General features: G+C 42.5%; 1 protein-coding gene across 1 annotated transcript in view; it reads right to left on the bottom strand.

Moving 5' to 3' along the window:
• The window catches only part of RCL1 (RNA terminal phosphate cyclase like 1), a 29,272-nt gene that overhangs the window by 2,063 nt on the left and 7,175 nt on the right, over positions 1–20,034 (bottom strand). Inside the window, exons 4-8 of the mRNA XM_076362629.1 lie at positions 17,282–17,356; positions 15,872–15,996; positions 13,195–13,320; positions 10,276–10,432; positions 4,402–4,505 (exon numbers count right to left, since the gene is read on the bottom strand). Coding sequence (XP_076218744.1) covers positions 4,402–4,505; positions 10,276–10,432; positions 13,195–13,320; positions 15,872–15,996; positions 17,282–17,356 — 587 coding nt within the window. The remainder of the gene's footprint in view (positions 1–4,401; positions 4,506–10,275; positions 10,433–13,194; positions 13,321–15,871; positions 15,997–17,281; positions 17,357–20,034) is intronic.

Below are 20,034 nucleotides of genomic sequence, written 5' to 3'. Positions count from 1 at the left end.
CCTCATTTTCAGGAAAAAAGAGTAATTTTCCTTTCATCATTTTAGAACGAGAGGCACGAAGAGACTAAACAGACACAGCGCTCCTAAACGCACATTGACTGGAGGGCGAGTGACAGGAAAAACTACTGAAAAATATAAAAAAAAGAACAAAAACAAAAACAGCCAAGAAAACATTCCTACTGGCTTCCTCAAAACAGGAATAAGCAATTACACCAAAAGGATACAAATATAAAACTGGTAATTGCTCCTGACTGAAGTCTGGTCTCTTCTAGTCATGGCCACAAGCAAGTCTGCAGTCTTGAACTAAGGTTCAATCTCCTGCAGCAATTGGTATGTGCCCTTCTTAGGTTAAGTTTAACCTTTAAAGAAAGGGAATGTGCACATCCAGTCCGCATATTTGTTTGGCTGGCAATCTGGAAAAAGCCTCTGCGCTGCATGCTGAGAGCACAATCGCAAGCTAATCACACTTACATCATTACACCAAATCAAGAGAAAGTACCCACAAAATGGGAAGCAGGAGACCAAGAGCATAGGACTGTCGCCACTCTAACATCATGTAGCCTCTGAAAGCCTCCTGGCAGCTCCTATTCACAGAAATTGTGAATAAGCACAATGAAAGTTGCAGGAGCAAGAATTGCCTTATCCACTTCAGTTGGGCATGCGCTCGGGTATGTGCATGGGGAGAGGAGGGCAACAGCAGGAGCCAAAGAGAGGCTGCTGTTACCTACACTGGTCTGTGCTTAGCAAGATCAGAGAGTTATCTCTGGGGCAGTCAGCTGAATACCTCTGCAGGGTAAATGTGGGCACTTGGCTCCCCATGCTATGTACACCTTTCTACCTCACCTTCCTGGCCTCAGCACAGACACCAGCTCTCTCATCGCTCAGATGGATTAACAGTTGAAAGAATGAACTGAAAAGCACCTTTTCTTCCATGCCTCCCCAGCTGCAAGGTTTCTGGTTGCTGCTATAATAGGCAAATGGGCATATGCTGGCACAAATGCTTAAGTAAAGCTGACAGGCAACAGGATCTGTACCAGCCTCCTCCTTAGCTGGGTCCTTTCCCAGAGCTCTGGCAGTGTGACAAGAAAGCAGCCAAGCCCAGAACAGCAGGAGTGGCATGCTGAACTGCAAGGAGGGCACAGAATAAACTGTACAAATGCCAGAGGCAGCGTGGAGCCGGAGGCTCAGGGAAAAATCCTAAAAGCTCATCAGCAAACTCTGCAACATGTTGGTGGGATCAGTTCTCTCTGTACCTCTCTTTGTACATATGTGGACAACCGTGCTTCTCTACCTCTTCTCCCTTTTGAATAAAGGCAGAGTGAGGAAAAAGCAAGAGGGCTTTGCCACAGCCCCCAGGTACATGGGAAAGGCTCACAGGAGTGGGAGCAAAGGGGAGGCTGCCTGGGGATGTTGGGGGAGAATTTGGGAGCAACAAGAGGCCAGCTCTGTCTTGTAGCAGTAGAAGCACAAGTGGTAAGAGCCCTGGAAATAGGAGAAAAAGAGGGGGGAAAGGCAGGGATATGTGACAGAAGGGCAGCAGAAAGCATACTTATATTAGCTTGAGGCTGATATGGGTCACACGTGGGAGGGTTTGCACTTCAAATAGTAGTGGAGGCTGCACCAAACATACACGTACAGACTGGAGGACTGAGGGAGGGAGGGAGAGGTATAGAGAAGCTTATTTTGCTGGAAATGTAGACTGTGTGTTCAGGCAAGAACAAGGCAGAGCTGAACACTTGTCCTTAGGCTTGGGGACAACTACATGAGCCCCAGTGGAGGTTTTCCTCAGGGCCAGCCGCTTTCAAATAAAAAACCATTGTACTACCAAAAAAAAAAAAAAGTCTGTTTATCTAAGTGCTATCTTTTCCCAGAAGCCTGCTAAGCAACACCAAAAGGTACATAACCACTTCACACATCTTAGCTCCCTGTCAGGGCAAAGTGACCAACTCGCAGATCAGTGCGAGAGAAGACCTGCGCATCAGCAACGCCTTCTTGGTTCGACTGCCCCACAAACAGCACAGGGCACAGCCTGGCAGCGCCGACGGCCTCCGGTATTGCTCCCCAGCGTCCCGCCGGGGACTTTCCCCGGCCGTCGCCCGGGGGGAAACCGGGGGGAGCCGGGCCTGACCTGCGGCTGCTGGACACGGCCTGCGGCCAGTGCCCGGGCGCGCGGGCCGCCAGGGGGCGCCGCGCTGCGGGGAGGCCCCGGCCCCGGTCCGACGGGCAGCGGGCAGGCTGCGGGGAGGGAGACAGGCCGAGGGCCTGGGTGCGGGGCGGGACAGACACCCCCGACCCCGGGGAGGGCTCGGGGTACAACCGAAAGCGGCGGCCCGGCCGGGAAGAGGCGGCCTGCCCGAGGCAGCCCCGCCTCAGGGGCTGCGCCTGGCCTGCTCCCCTCAGCTTGAAGCCCCTAAACCCTTGCGAAACCAGGCACTGAGTCTTTCCTGTTGCTCTCCTTCACGTACCCCTGGCTCATGCCAATTCACCTGCATGCAGACTAGCCTGTCCTGCAAGACTGATCTCTGCGAGGTGGCAACACAGCTAGCACCCTGCATTTGATTTTAAGCTCAGCTTGACAGAGAGGTGCTTGCTTCTGTGAAATCTGGAGCATAAGATGAGAGGAGGTAATCCAGATGGCCACAGGCCAAGTGGTCTTTTTGGGACTGGTGTCCCCAGTGCCACTCAGGACAGCCCTGCTCATGGTGTTGCCTGCCATCATGCCATTAGCAGGGGCAAAGGATGTATCTCGTGGAAATACACAAATATGGGAGATGTTTCCTCATTCTGATGGACGTATTCCAAAGCACTATGTCCCCACACAGTGCTCTCATCTGCCAGCTGAACTGTCACATTTATGCTACATTGTGCTAGACAGGGAAGCCAATCTAGCATAACACGGTGTATAAATAACTTTGGAATCTGTAGGGTGAAAGTGTTAAATGCAGAGGTGTCACAGCCCCAAGAGAGAAAAGAAGGGACAATGAAGTGGAACATGACTACTGCAATTTACTTGAAAAGCCTGTGCATCCGATGAGTTGCTTGCAAGCCAGATTTCTCAGCCCTTTATGAGCTGCCTTAGTGAGGGCACAGGGGTGCTGCAGACAGAGCTGCATGATTTCTGAATAGATCCTCATAGGACTGATGAGTCACAAATTCTCAGAGAATCACAGATTTTAGGATCTCATGTGACACATGCTGCTTCAGGATGTCTGCTCCTGACCTTCATCCCTGCCACATGCTCCTAGCTTGGAAGAAGTGACAACCCACCTATTTTAAATCAGCCTGCTTACAAAATAAACTAGTGTGCTTGCGTGATTTTCATAGCATCAAAAAAAAAAAGACAAAAAAAAAAGACTGGACAATGACAAGCGATTGGTTTGTTTCACATACTTAACTGTGCACTTCAAGCGCCGATACCTACTCTTTGTAAGCCTTTCACATGTATACTTACTTTACAGGGGATTACTTTACCCCTGTGCAATGGGAGGCTTCCCTGTCTTCCCCTCAAAATCTGATGAATGTTGTTTCCAAGATAACAAGGGTTGAGAATAGCAGTTAGGCAATTTCTAGCTCTCATGTGATGGCACCACCATTCTTCAGTTATCACAGTACTGTACCTTTCACGTATACAGCACCGGTACCATGATAACCGAAAAAGGACAGTTCATAGTCTTATTATTTGATGCCATTGTCAGATAAACAAACCTCCCTCCATTTGATTAAATGAAAACTGCTCAGTCTCTACGAATAACTGTGATCTAGTTGGTCACTTGTCAGTCTGATAGAGTAAATGAGATTTTTGATACTAGATGCCCTTCCCCTAACCTGTGTGTTGCAACTAGCAATGTAAGAAATTTAGTCTTTTTCTATCCTCTGAACCACTACCAGCTGCAGACAAAGCTTTAATGAAAATTGAGACCGAAGCACTAGATAGAAGTCTGCTGCCCGATAGGGCTAAAGCTTTGGGGTTGCACATAGCTCCATGAATTAAACTCTTACGCTGTTTCCTACGGACAATCACAGCTTTAGCATTTGGCTAGCTATTTGAAACATGCCAATGTAGTGCCACAGCTACAGAGAGATCCCTAGGAAAACACGGTAGTGTACGCTAGGCAACAAAAAGCAAACTGATGTACACATAAAATGCAAGACTAAGAACCAACAATAAACCCCATCTCTGCAATTCTCAGAACCAGCAATAATATAGAACAGTAAGGGAATCATCTTCTAACATGTAGAAATAAACACCAGGTAACTTACACCACCTGTCTCATTTGAAGACAGGTACAAGTTGTTCTATTCATAGCCACAGGCAAAGTCTTCCATATACAAAAAATAGCTGTGCAATAAAACTAGTGAATTAAACAAGACTGGGTAATTAAACTGAACGAAACAACTTACGTGTACGGAGACAGAGGTCCTAACAGGACTTTGGAAACATCTCGTTGTCCAAGGGTCATGAGGAGAAGAGCAAGGCTCTGATTTGTTGAATCTACACAGCCTCCCTGCAAACCACAATGTTTTAATAATTAATCTCTGTACAAACCAGAAATTGGGATGGGAGGAGAGTAATGAAGGAGAAAGATACACTTAAAAGGCTGAATTACCGCTCCCAATTTTCAAGGGCCAAAAAGATAAAAATCTAGATTTTTTAACAATGACAAATTAATTTCACATGGCAGGCTGGGAAAGGAACAGAACTAAAACAAAACAGCAGTAACAAGGTCACATTAAAGATCCCTCCCACCTCTCCCAACCTGTTCTCTTCTAACATCACAGAATGTAAGCACTGAAGAATTTCTTTGCATTAAGTTGAAAATAGGTATTAATTATACTTCATGTGCATTTGACGATACCATGAATCGCAGCACTTTATCATAACTATAAAGTTACATTCGGACAAATAGTTCAGCATTAGCAGGTGCAAAACAGCAAGTTAAAAGTTGTTTCACACACATCCACCTAAGCCCTTGCTGCTAACTTCTGTGGTTTTACATTTGCAAACATTTTTTCCCCTATATTTAAAATGGGAATTTTTTTTTTACTGCTATGTGAAAAAGCCATGCATAAAATTATGTAGAACTACACATAGTCTTGTACATATTTGACTGTAGTAAGTCATACATGCATGGTAAATTGTTTTGCATGTGGAAGTTGTTAACCATGATGCATACGTAAATTAGAATAGGAAAGCTTTCTTCGTTTACAAAGCTTGAACGCAAATTAAAAGGGATACTTTCAGTCAAGACTGCTGTAGAGAGAATTTACCAACTATTACTATGCAAACGCATTGAAAAATAGAAAAAATATCTGGCATAACATTATTTCGGACTGTCCATTCGTCCTGATCCACAGCCACATGAAATCTATGAACAGTTTCCTGCTGGATCAGGCCTACTGCTAAGCCCTCTGAATAGGGTCTCTGGAGAGAGCAGAACTAAAAATTCATCCTTTTAAAAACAAATTCTCTAATGAGGTAAACTGACAGTCACCTTTGTGGGCAAGGAGTAACCTGCCCTCATTTTAAGAGCTAACACCATCCAAAAAGGCAAGGGAGGGGCAAAATAAATTTTGGACTACACAGATTAAGAAAACACAATGATGTGACACCCTCAGCACGTTTACTCAGTGAGAGGGCAGAAAGGAGGACCTTTCCAAGGACAGTTACTGAAGGTTTAGTTTTCAAGATGGCCTTGCTTCAGTGTGACAAGTCTCAGCTCCGTTCTGAAAAAAGCCTCCTGCACTTCTTGCAACAAATTATACACCACAACAAAGGAAACATCTTCATTACATTCACTATCATGACCTAACTCCTCGCAACATGCTCTTACAGCAGCCCTTGCCCTTTTAACTGCATGAACCTGCCATACCAAAGTGAAGTTCAGGCACTCAACCTAATGCCCTCTATGGGACTGATAAAAATTGTGCTTTATCTTGAGCGAACAGTGTACCTGCAGAATTTGCTGGTGCCATCTAGAGCCACAGCTCTCACCAGCTGTATTTGCCAATCTGAAACATGTGCAAGAAGCAGCTGAGAGTTTAAGAAGTATTCCTGACACAGGACTTTCTGTATTTGTAGTTCGGTTAATAATTCAAAATGCTCTTTATCACTTGGATGAAAACTTCACATTTTTTGAGCTTGTTTTTGCTTTTCTAAAGCTGAAAACATTATAAAACATCTATTTTTATGACCAAATTTATACAAAAGCTTCAATCAGCATGGAGACAACCACGTCCTAAACAATATAGCAAAACAGGATGCATCCATCACGTCCTAGCTGCTTACATAAGCTCTCTTGCTGCAGTGAGTCAGCCGTCCCCACTGTTGTTGTGCATTAGCAATGCACTGTTATGCCCACTCCCACATGGGCAGTTGCCAGACAGGGAAATTAAGTGATTTGCTTGTAATCTAATGATGACAGAACAGTAACGTGCCAAATGAAGGACATGCCGCTCCCAACTTTTTTCTCTCAACCCACCTGCCACTTACTTACTCAAGAGTCCAAAATCAAAACCAACCCTCCCAAGAGAAATGGGATGGGCAAAGTCAGAGCTAAAGTACTGACATTTGTTCCAAAATAGCTGGCACTTGTTACCAACCTAGGATGCAGCTTCTAGTCCATATTGATTCAGTTTATGGCAGTTTCTCCATTATTGTTTCCATTGACAACAGAGCCAGATCCAGCTGGATGTGACAATTAGAGACACAGATCACTTAAAATCCCGTCCATTTTGAAATGTTGTTATACAAATACCACAGTTGACATGCACACACAAATACCACAACTCTGGGTATTGGACAACAGTGTTTCGAAGAGGATTATTCTTCTGAGCTTGACCCCAGCTCTGATTTAGTCTTGGTTATATTTTGGCATACACACAATTTCCTCCTTTAGCCGTACGGTACATACTTGCATGCCTCAATGTTATGTGAAGTGCAGAGGGCTGGTTGGTTTGTTGTTTTTTTTTTCTTCCCCAGAAGAATGGAGCAGAGCCTTGTCACACTGAAGTAAGGCCATCTTGAAAATTAAGCCTTCAGGGGAAATGCTTCACTCATTTTAGCTCTAGTTAAATAACACAAACAGCCTTACCCCTCCTGCTTCTCCAAGCCCCCCTAACATCAACCTTTCTTCATTAAAGAACACAGCCTTAAATAGGTATTGCATCCTCCCCTATTTTTCATGATCACAAGGAATATAAACATTCAATCCTTTTCCAGTTCTTCCAGGCCTTCCCATTCTGCCAATCACCTGCTACATAAAGCTTCCATAACCAACGCCTTTCAAAGACGAGGAAAATCCTTACTGGCCTTCTACAATTAAGCTTAGGTAAGAACTCCATATGGATTTGTAAAGACAATGCTAGCCAGTCACTCCATGCTCCCTCTTTCAGGGCCAGTGTAATTACCACTGTGCCCTTATTATTAGTCAGTTAGCTCTGATATCTTTCCATCAACAAATGTACATAAAAAAAGCTCCACTGATTCCAAGAATCATACGACCTCTTTCATTTCTTTTTGAAGGCTTAGTAAAAGGAACCATTTAGCACTTCACATAGCAAGACTCAAATGCTTAGATTTCCTAGGTGGTAAAGTTCACGTAACAGCAAGCATTAAGCAAGCACTTTAAGAGATGTCCCTGGGCCCCTTTAAACAGTAATGAACTCCAGCAGATTTGTGGGTGACCCCATCAGCTAAAACCCTTCTACAGAGAATTATCTCCAATGCTCCCAGGATGCCCTTTTCTAGTCAACCCTCCCTCACTCCTGCAGTATGGTACCTACAGGCAAAGACACAGATGGAGGAACAATCTCAAAGAGAGGATCTAAACACAGGGAGACAAATTCTCCCTTGAGCCCTGTATTCAGCGAGCAGCTGGTGTAAAGAGAGTAAAGAGTGCCTGTTCAGAGCAACCTATTCTTGCTCCACGCACAGCTTTCCCAAATTTTTACTGTTTCACTAGACATCTTATCTAGGCAAAGAAACTTTAAAAAGTATCTTCAAACTAAACAAACAATGCATGCTTTGCAACATGTTTTTCTATCCTCTATGGGGTCAACACTAGATCAAACTGACCTAAGCTCAAAAAAAAAAAAAAATCAATGAGAAAGCCCATCTTCCCAAATTCCTGGCTAGCGCTGTGTGAGCATGTGTGTCATACATAAATTCAAGTGTGCATTCTGAAAACTACAGAACAAAACCCACCATATTGCCATGACAGAGGGAGCAGGGAATTTATAAACACTGAATAAGGACTGAGCACTCCAGTGGACAAGCAGCACAATAGCGAAAAATGCTAATTAACAAGAACTTTTCCACCGTGAGCTGCCGCACTGGAGGACCACAAGCAGTCCATACACTGCTCAGCACTTGTCAGTCACTCTTGGACTGAAGCAGTCCACACATAAAAGAGCCTTCCAGGAGCACTAGCGGAACCATAGCAGGCCACAGCTAACAACCTCATTCATTCAGAATCTGATCTTCAAAGACATTGAAACCTCATGGCCTACCACTTTATCATTCAAATACTTGCCTGACCCTGTTTCCTCCTCAAATGCTTTTTTTCTGTTGTCCCAAGATCCTTACTATCCTGGTGCTTTGCAGAATTTAACTCATCACATTCAAATGGCTGCAGTACACTAATGCAGAAAATTACCTGGTTCAGGTCTTTCCAGCCCTCTTCATTTCAGAAGTTCTCTGACATCTGACTCTGAAGAGAGTGTAATATCTGGACAAATTCCCTAACTAGTTTCAATCTGTCAAGTGCTGGATGGTTTTCAAAGGAAAAAAATACCTATTGCTGCTGGTAGAAGTATGTGGAAATTGGATTTTTGATGCCTTCAATCATCTGACTACCTGAATATGTTTTCCAAGAGGTTTACACAAAGAAACAAACCTACCAAATTTTAGGGTTTTTTTTTGGGGGGGTGGAGGTGGGGGAGTGCGGAGGGGAAGCTGAAAGATTTTACAATTCACCCCTCAAATAAAAATAGCTACCTGTCACTACATAATTGTAGAAACAGACAGATGTTTCAGTCACTAGTTGTGACTGCATTCTCCATGCATGCTGGACTTTCAAATTCAAGGGGTCTGGACTATACCCAGGAAGAATATTTGTTTGTGGTGTTTCTATGAGATAAGAACCCTGGGCTAGAAAGGGAAGGTCCTCTAGCAACATGGTGCATATACCTAATAAACAAAGACAAAATATTAATGGAAGACTGGAACAAGTGGGCAAGTTGGTAATTCAAGACAGATGAAGGGTTTGCAGCAGAGAAAGAAAATGCTAACATGGGCACAGATGAACAATCTGAACTACAGGCATGGATGTGACTGATGAGGTTAAGGGATATTTTTATAATTGATATCTGCATTACCTAATGCAGAATCTTATTAACGGCAATTTTAATACTTTGCAAAGTCCTATCAGGTTATTCCAGTTCAGAGCAATTACTTTTTTTAAAACAGTGAGTACAATCTGTAGATGACTGCCTCCTAAAGGCCAAATGTCTTTTGTCAATACTACCAGCTACTTTTTTTAACCTTGGTGGAGATACACAACAAAAGCAGGTAGGTTCTTTATTAAATCAGAAACTCGCTATGATGCTAATTGCCAAATCATTTGTAAGACTGAAAGCTGGTCACCCACTAAAAGTCTCACCACAAATGAAAAACATTTTAATACAAAAAGAAAATTACTCCGCGGAAGACTGTGATGCACTTAAGATTCCTATGCAAACACTGTCCTAGCTCCTTTCCAACAAACCAGTCAGCCAATTCTTCACACAACCAACAGATCTCAGCACATTTGACTTTGTCATCATCACCATAAAGCAGCCACCATTGAGGCTAGCTGCTCCCCCCCCGCTTCTTCTTCCTCATATGTTCTCCCACTCATAATGCCCCATTCCAACCACTAGTTTAAAAGCATTGACTCTATTACCCCTCCAACTTTTTATTAAAAAAGTAAGAGCCCATGTGAAGCCAACTGAACTCTGTTGCAGACAGAAAGCAACAAAAGAAAAATTTGCCACTACTATGATTCATAGTTACATCTCCTGGACATGGGAAATAACATGGCCCAGTGAGTCATTACACTGCCAATGGAACCCTTCAAAACCACTCCTTACCTGGATGAAGAAGATACTGGCAGCATCAGATCATTTATCTGTTTGGATCTGAGCCTGAGGGTGCCCCCCAAACCACCTCTTCCTTTACCAATATGTCATTACCTTCTTCCCCTACAGCTATACACGCAAAACGTATTGGCCACTTACCCTGTAGACCTCCTCAAGCAACAGCTTAGCACAATTCTGGCCAAGTTCCTCAGGAAGCACAGCTGCTCCCTGGCCCTGAGGGTTTGAGGCTAGCTCAGCACTGAGAATAGTGCCGTTGATGGTTTCTGCAGTAAGGCACATGCCAAAACCTGGCGATCTGAAAGAAAGGGGAAAAGTGCATTTGATTTAAGGACAGAAACCAAGTAATGAGCCAAGAACTACTTCCAGCCAACCTCCTCCTCAAGTCACAAACAGCTCCTCTCATATGAGAACACTGGGAATCTGGACTTGCTGACAAATTTCCTGTTCTATACATTTGATTCACCCTGGAAAAACATTAACAACAGTATTTAAGAGTTAAACCCAGTACCACTTGCCCCAAACACACTGTGCTGGCTATTTCTGGCACAAACTCTTTAAAAAGGAAAAAAGGAAAAAAAAACCAAACCAAAAAACATCCAAACCTCAGAAATATCCCCCTCTATTAAAAAAAATAGTCTCTTTCACATTTATTTAATTCATATTTGATTAAAATTTCAAAGGTATCTGGAGTTTCTTCTCTGTGACATTCAAAACCAAAACTAACTTTCTTTAGGGATCAAGCTCTTGCCCTTGAAGCCATAGCCATGGCACCAAGCAGGAGAATAAAAAGAAAGTCTGATCCACATTACTTGTATTTCAAATCACTTCTTTTCACTTTCAGTTCAATACCATCCAAATCATTACAACCGTCTAAGAGTTCTGAACATATGATTTGAAGAAAGAAAACAACCCCCCCCTATTTTCCTCAGAGCTTAGGATCCTACAAAATGCTACTGTGAGAGTTAAGAAACATTTTTGCTACGAGAAAGTCACAGATGGCTGAGTACAGCTTGCTGAGAAATCAGAAAGTTGTAAGGAAGGAAAAAAAAGTCACAAGATCCTCTTACAGGCTCTGGAAAAGCACCAGTAGCTAGCCATTCAAAATAAGGTTAACAACTTCCCACAGTTTTGGGCTCCTGCTGCCTCCACCACCCAAACTTTTTAATTAAAATAGTCACACTGACCCAAAACTGTAAGGAATGTCACCAACATCAACAAACCACAAAATCAAACACCAATACACACAAACTCTCCCAGTGCCAGAAAAACAACAGTTCCTCCAGAGGCATTTCAGTAGGGCAGGAATGAAAAGATATCAGTGGTTCCCACCCATATTTAACTGCCTGCACTTGCTGAGCAACACAGAAGGTATGTTGAAGATGTTTCTCTTCTCCTTTCTTTCCTCTGAAAGAGAGAGAGAGATCTAGACAGCCAGACAAGAACAGTGTCAAAGACGCTATTTTTTGGACAAGTATCCTTTAATAACTATACCCACTGGCAGATGTTGTTAGTGTTCAGTAGCATGTGGCAATCTGCCTAAATAAAAATTAAAATCGTCCAGTGCCTCATGTATGTGCAGACAGTATTAGGAAGCATCTGCACAAACTTTTTGCTGCAAATGCTCAAAACAGAACCGGGAAGTTTCTGCTTAGAGAGACATTACATGGGGCAGAAGATGCTCAGATATGTATTCCCTGAAGCTTTTGGCACTGTGGAAGGGCTGAAGTTCAACGCTTTATATTATAAAATCAGGACTTGGTTTGGGCTGGGTACAGATGGGCTGAACTAGTCCTTGCTGGTCTTACTCATCACCAGAGGCAGCACTGGAAATGACGAGGCATATTGCCTTGCTTCCTTGTCCTGCCAAGACACACAGAAGCACTGGGAACCAAGTAATAAAAAAGGCTTTGCCAAAGTGGCACAATGTTAGTATCAGGTACGCTGCAATCGTACTGGCGCCATACTTATGCTGAATGTGACAGCACCGCAGCATCAGAAAGCCACATGCACCAGCAAGGCAGAGAGGGATTCAGTTCATCTTCCCATACTATTATTTATCCCTCTGCATGGGCTACCCATGCAAGTAGTAAATGTGATGCTGCTGACCCAATTCATTTGGCTTTTCCACTTTATAGAGAGATAAAAAACAAAGTAAGAACCCAAAACCTCACAGCTCCCAGAAAAGTTTTTGCAATTCTGATCACTGTTAACAGTCTGGAGCCACAAGACTTACTAACCTAGGATATTAAGTATGATGAAGGATTGGAAAAGAGGAAAAATACTTAAAAGTGAGTCAACAATTTTTAGATTTGTAAACTTGCAAACCCAACAAGTTTTCTTTAAGGTAATATTTCAAAAAGCAGAAACAGTGAAAGAAAATGTGCATGCTTGGATTTGAGCATACAGACGGAAGACTAACAGATTAGTTATCCAGAACTCCTTCAACCTCAATGAAAAGTGACTAGAGGACAACAAAGCTGACAGATATCAGTAAAATTGTCTGAATCACATCCATCACTTCTGTATTCTGCTGGCAAACAAAATCTGTGGAAGTACAGTAATGTCTCGATTTTCCAGTCCTCGCTAGTGAATGGACGCTCCTTCAGCTATTTATGTAATGGTAAAGCAGAAGACAACCCATACAGCTCTAACACTTTCTAAAACAGTTTGGTCCCATCCTTAATACTACCATTTCCATCAGAAGGTGTATAGTCAAGTTTGAATGTTAGTTTTCACAACATACCATGGCACCTCTGATCTTAATCTCACTTCAAAGCAACAGGTTTAAAACTGAAGAGAGCTCAGTTGCCTTTAGTGGCAGTAACAGTGTATTACATTCCTTGTTTAAGAAAACACACAACTTCTATCCCTCTACCACGAGTAAAACAAACTTCTCTAGTGAATCATTCCATTTTTTCCCTGTGAGGAATATTTATTTCAAGTCAGCAAAATGGAAGATCATGGTCTAAAACTCAATGAAATTACAAATCAGAATACCCCAGCAGATGAACAAATGCAGAATTACATTTCTGTTCCCTGTGAATCCTGGATACTCACTTTCCAGAGCTCACCCCCTTCATGTGATCCGTGTAGATATAAATGTCTGGGAGAAATTTATTCAGGATGCTCCTTGCAGATTCCACCATTCTGTTTGCCATCTGTGGTGACACTCTGACAGAGTATCTACATTTCCAAGCTAAGGAATTCACTGTGGTCACAAAAGAAATTTAAACCAGAGACTGAAAAAAGTGGCCAAGAGGTCCTAATACATTATTTCAGAAAAATGTGTTTTTGTCATATATATCCATTCATGAGCGCTGGTCCATTTTCCTGTACTTAGAGAAGCACAAGTGCATAAGTGCTTTATACAGTCTTTTCGCTGATATATGTTGAAGTGAGGTACACACAACATGTGCATAAGAACAGCTTATTATGACTAGGTAAACATCTATCTTCAAAATGCCCTTCAATAATTTGAAATTACTGTTCTGTCATCCTGTGCTTTCTTATGATGGAGGAAGCCCTCCGTGCTCTGCTCCTCATATACTATTGAAAGACGGTGACGGGTGAAGTTTCTCTGAATTAGCTGCAAGAAATCCTGTCTTTCTATTTCTATCAGGGAGAAATCAGGCAGATGAAATTAAAGACAAATGTATTAATGAAAGAAAAAAATAATTTTAAAAGGCTAAAAAAAAATCTTTGCTCTCTCTAACTATTTTGCAGTGCTGTAAGGTTATCAAGCTCACTGGTTCTCTAGTGACTCAACATTTGAAGGTAACGGTTCCAGGGAAGAAGAAATTACCACTTTCCTGCTCACCCCAACCCACCTCCTCACAGTACACAAGAGATGAACTGCCTTTGTGCCCTTTTACTCAGGTGCTGCTTCAGTGATATTCCTGACAGATCTTCAAATTTACAAAGCACATTGTGCTCCAAATTCCATCCCAACCATAATGCAGACTCATGCTCTGCACACTTAACCACCCATCTGCACCTACATGCACATAGCAATGCAGAGAAACACACTCTCAAACCTCCTAGTTTGCAGAAGGGAGTTTCCTTTTCTACAAATTTCTACTGCATGCTCTTGGGGAGTAGGGTAAACCAAAAGCTTTAAGATCTTAATGGCAAAATCAGTAAATAATAATCAGAAAACTGATCGTTCTGCACAGTTGGTGCACTCAGTATTTTGGATGACTATAAAAGGTCAACACAAGCTGCAACACAAGCTCCCCATCTGTGAGGAAGCAGAATTGCTCAGCTGAATCTTGAAGGGACAAAAATGCACATACAGAAGACCTAAGCACTTATCCTTCCAGATGTTTTGTTTTCTATTGGCTTGAAGGACACTTAATGGCCAAACTAAAATGAGACTGCCTCTCACCGGCCTTACTAAAGGCAAACCTTTATCCCTGAGAAAAAGCCCAGGAAAACCTGAAGGAAAGTGGAAGTTCAAAAACCTGCAGTTCACATACATTGACCAAATCCAGTCAAAGTGGATGGCACTGTGTATTAACGTCAATTTAGAAAGACGGCACTAAAGCCATGATCATTGCTTCCTCCTTCACACAGAAACAGAGGATTGAACTACTTACTACAGAGGTGGACAGGGGCATAAGGAAATTACTTTCTTCACGGAAAGACCATGACAAACACCACCAAAAGCACAGTAAGCTGCCTCCTTTGTTATTCTACAGCACATGCACCCAGTAAAATTGGTCTCACTTGGCAATGCTGCACTCATGCAAATGCCGCAGTTGGAAACAGAGGTCAAAGCATGCTGTTCTCACACACAATTATGATGGTATGCCATGAAGTGAAAGGATGAGCAGGCTCCAAGTCTGCACCTCTGGCAAGAAACCTGCCCCCATTCCTGCTTTCCTTTTGAGTAATCAAAGCCTGATCATATTTGGGAGTCTCATAATCGCAAATTAAACTACAAGTTGGCCAATGCTCAAGAGGGAGCAGGAGCTCAGGAAATACAACCTTTAGTATACCTTGCCTGTAAAGGATTTCTGCCTTCTTCCTACAATGACAGCAAATTCATGAGAGATACTGTATAAAAGACACAAGAGAAAAATAAAGAAAAAAGAACCCCAAACAAAACATCGACTAGATGTGCAGTTCTGTTTGCAAAAGTGAGTACGCCACAAAAATATTTTGTGCCCTTATCTTTGTGTGGAAGAAAAACCTCCTCCGCTTCCATCTCCAACGGTACTACTGAAGGTGAAGAGTTAGCAAATTTATTCTCATAACACAACAAAAAGCTCAGTTCACGTGTGCAGTGAGGTGTAAACTGAACTAAAATTTAAGCTCCCATCCAACATTCTGCTAGACTCATTAACAGCCAAGATGCCACCTATTCAATGCATAACAAAACTACATTTGTTACTGCTGGATTTACACACAAGGTAAAATTCCTTTTAGTGCTGCTACATTACATGATGTAATGAGGTATTTTAACTTTTTCTTGTTATTGAAAAGATTTTAAATACTGCTGTTCAGTTTTAAATTTATTTACTTGTCTACGGATTCTTTTTGAACATCAATGTTCTGAACACAGCCATTTTGAGACACGGTCCCGAAATCTAGTTGTGTGATCCCTCTGTGTAATGTCACCCTGTGTTATCTGGATACATGCTCAGCAACATGGGTGCACTTCTGTGACTTCAAGTTGGGAGACTTACTTGTTTAAAGGCAAACTTGTTTAAAAGCAGAAAAAAAAAAAGGATACGCAGTTCCCCTGATACGCTTGATTTTGCCAGGGTCTGTGAACTGAATGGGCTGCAAGACCTTTCTCACTGGGCAAGCAAACAGTATCTCTCCACCCCCTTTGGGAGGCATTCCTCTCCGGTTGATCTAGAAACAATAATGGAGGAAAAAAAGCAAGTTAGTAAAGAGCACAGAGAATGTACTTACACACTCAAAAATGATAGCTTTTATTTCATATATAATAAAATCTTATCAGTAGGGGTGTTATGTGAACACAGGCGAGAAAAAGACATCCTAAAGGCAAAAATGGATTTTGCACCAAACCTGTAAGCAAAAACTGATTTGTTCTTTCCTCCTCTCTCTCAAGTACAGTAGGGCATGGCTTCTCAATGGCAAACAAAACCAAACCAACCAAACAAAAAAACAACACCTCTAGCAGGAAGGCAACCTTGGCTTAAGACTGGTCTCTAATAGCAAATCTGTACCTCACTGCTGAAGAAAGTCTACAAGTGTTTGATACTTAGTATGTATATGGGGGACCAGAATGAACTCATTCCTGCAAACAGGCCTGGCCATCCCGAGCCTGTCCCACTGCCCCAGCCAATGTCCACAAGGATGGGGATGGGACATGGGCCCATGGGTGGGTCTGGCTCAGGGGGCCCATGGCCAGGCAGGGCAGGGCTGTGGGGAGCTGGAGACCGGCCCTGCTGCGGGGTCCCTAGAGCAGGGGCTGACAGTCCTAGGGGGATGACATGGGGTCCTGGGCCATGGGCAGGGTGGGGGGAGGCACCTGGAGGGGGCTTGGCAGAACAAGCAAAGACTAGTAGTGCAGCTACGCACATTTTAAATGGGCATTCTTAACTTTGAAAGGCTATAGTTTCCTTCTCCAATCTAAAAAATGTATTCTACATCCAGATTTATTGGGCCTGGGAAGAGTGTAGTCTTTAAAGAAAAGTTTCTTTCTTGTATTTTCCAAACTGGAAGCAAACCTCAATCACCCAAACACGGATCCAGCTCAGATCCAGCTCCTCTGCTGGTGAAGGAGGCAAAAGATTCTACTACTCCCTAGCCCTAAGCACAAGGCAGGAAGAGCAAGTAGAAGGAGAAAGAAATTAAATGAACCAAAGAGGAACAAGAAAGCAAAAAGGCTTCTTAGCTTGCAAAGATCTCGGAGACTAAGAAGAGTCACTACTTTCTCCTTACCCTCTCTACCTCTAGCCTTTGCATCTCTCTTCTACCACATCTTCAATCACTGCGTGGCTGGTATGCCATTTAAAACATGCCAAGAACAAGAGGCAATTTTAGAAATGTGTGTAGCTACAACTAGATATCTGCTAGAGACAGATACCAGCCGCAAGCATATGGACCTGTGAAGCAGTGCAAAAGTATCATTTCAACATGTGCTAGAACAGAAAGGAACAAATTGTCTTACCTTGATTTCTAGACTTTCACCATCAATTCCAAACTTCTTCAGCAGGGGTAGAGCTGTTGCCTTAAGGACATCAACCTATAGAACGCAGAATTAAAGAAGCAGACTTTGTTGGAAGTTACAGAAGTCAGTAATTTAAAAATCATTGCATTATGAGGTGCCTAACAAAGACAAGGCTTCTCCATACCAGGTATTCTATGGGAAGACATGGTAATGCAGCATAGAGAGCTTCGGCTACTCTTAGACTACCGCAGTATCTCATTACTCAAAAAATTAGCTAGAAAAAATTACTGGGAGATGGAATTTCCTATTCTGGATTTCTTCCTCAGCCTGATTTTTATTTCTATTATGGTTCAGCTAAAACAGCTCACTTGTTTCTCTGAAAACAGATATTGAAAAAAATTATATTCTTCTGTCATTGCTAAAAAATTCCTACAGCTAAAGAAATGATGATTGCAAGAACCTTTGCATTTTGGAGCAGGCCCTTAATTTGGCAGGAAGAACCTCATCCTTTTGTCAAGAACTTCCTTTCATGTTTCTGAGAAACAGATACTTCTAGGTAACTTCTGTCAAAATACTTAGAAGAATCTGAAGTGGGTGACACATCATCTATGTACTCCCTTTGAGCCAGATGCTCACCAGATCCAGGTCTGAGCAGGATTTTCCTTGCCATTGCTCCTCCTAATAGCTGACCTAAGACAACAGTGACTGCTGTCTTCTTCCCTCTACTGAAACTTCAGTAGCATTGCCAAAGGTGACAAAAATGATTTAGTGGTGCAACAGCACAGGGAGTTACCAAAGACAAGCAGCTTGGGAGAGACAGGACCAGGACAGCATGACCAAAACCGAACTAAATTCAGGTGAAGGAAACAGGCATGCAGTAGACAGCAGTTGAGGAGGCAGGAAAAAAAAAGCACCCTCCTTCCCACGCCTTCAGCCAGAATCCACAATTCTTGAGTTTCATTCTCTCTGCTTTGCAGACAGTGCAAGCCACTGACAAAGTAGTAGCACATACCTCACCTACAAAGCTGTGAACAACCTGTTAGAGCTACCTGAGTAGCTGCTAGTGTATGCTGCAGTTCTCATTGTTCTTCAAATCCTGCTGGCCAACATACTTCCTTTCTTACAGAGAGGCATTTGGTGTTATTTTTAATGGTAGTATCAATATTTTATTGTCTTCATTAAGAAAAAATGTAAGTCAATGATTAATTTTTTATATTTTTTACAGCGAGGCTACCTTAATTCGGCCCCTCAGTAGTATTCATTAATCACACAAATTTGACTTTCAGAGCAAAAACCTTTACTAACATGCATGCGCACATACACAGACACATGTGAATACCACTGGTAGAAGTTCCAACAAGCTGATCTGGTTCACACCGAAGCTACACACATATTTCTCCCTCTTTCTTAGGAAAGAAAATATGCCAGTAAAAAAAGAAAAGCTTCACTGTGTAGGTTAGGAACTCCCTTTCCCTCCTCCATTTCCACTTTTGCAATTCTGGACTGAAGTCTGTATCTCTGGAGAAAGCATGTTATGCCAGCATTAGGAAGCTGGATCAATTTTGAGTCTGGTTTGTCTGTTTCTCAAGACTTGTCATAGTTAGTCCTCAGACAAATTCCAGGCATGATACTTATCAGGTACCAGACAGACACAGAATAAGAGACTGTCTCTGTTCCAAATCTGCAGCCTAAATAGAGAAGGTAATCAGCAGTATTTGAAGAAGTGAAAAAGGCTGTTCTGCTTAGCAGACGAGTGGGAGTTCAGGCAGGAGAGGTCCAGTACTTCAGAACTGAGACCTGAAACCGTATTTCTAGTCTCTTGCCTATACTCAGCCATAAAACCATCCTTCAGCTCCCCTTGAAGGACAGTCATTACATCTCCAGAGCAAACAACACAACACCAAGTTGTACCAAAGCAAATGCATCATAAAACCAATGCATTCACCACAAATGCCAACAACTTGCTAAGTCCCACAGACATTGCTTGTTCACAAACTAGTGTAAATACAAACCTTTTTCCCTTAAAGAAATCTACAATGATTGAAGAAAAAAAAAAAAAAGTATCTTTTAGTGGTTTGCAGAATCCCTTAGCTAGTGCAAAGCTGCAAAAGAACAGTCACAGACCCTACAGCACACGGCTACCTAGAAAAGGGGCAAGGATTAGCTGGCCTGCATAGCCATTAGCACTGCACAGAAGAGCATTTATCCCTGCCATACATACAGCGTTATGTTCTGGGGACAAGGACCTAGACTCAGGGGTGGGGAAAGAGCGAAATCAGAGTTTAGCAAGTAAAAAAAAAAAAACAACCCACAGAGAAGTCAGTAAGAAAAACTTCTTGTTTTCCTGGGATTACAGACAACTGCTGAATTTTGATTAACGTTGAAGATGATTGCTCCCAAGCCAAAACTTCATATGCTAGTCTCATGCCAGCATGAAAGTAATTTCAGTTGAAAGTCCCACGGCATAGCTGTAAAAAAACTTCCAACACTTACAAACCCAAACATTAAGAATGATTATTTTAAAACCAGGTTACTGCAGCATATGTATCTGTCGGAGCAACCACACATAGAGAAGGGAAGGAAAATAAGAGCTATCATTTGCGTGCCACCTCCATTTGCTTCAAAAAGGCACTTTACAAAGACACCCCCCACATATATACTCTCTATACAGAGAAACTTTAAACTACCTCAACTCTATATGCCAGCCCCACATGGCTGGTCCCACAAGCTATCCATGGTCAGGTCTCACCAGT

The sequence above is a fragment of the Aptenodytes patagonicus genome, chromosome Z, assembly GCF_965638725.1.
Source record: "Aptenodytes patagonicus chromosome Z, bAptPat1.pri.cur, whole genome shotgun sequence".
Taxonomy (NCBI): domain Eukaryota; kingdom Metazoa; phylum Chordata; class Aves; order Sphenisciformes; family Spheniscidae; genus Aptenodytes; species Aptenodytes patagonicus.
This window is presented reverse-complemented; position numbering and strand designations above follow the sequence as displayed.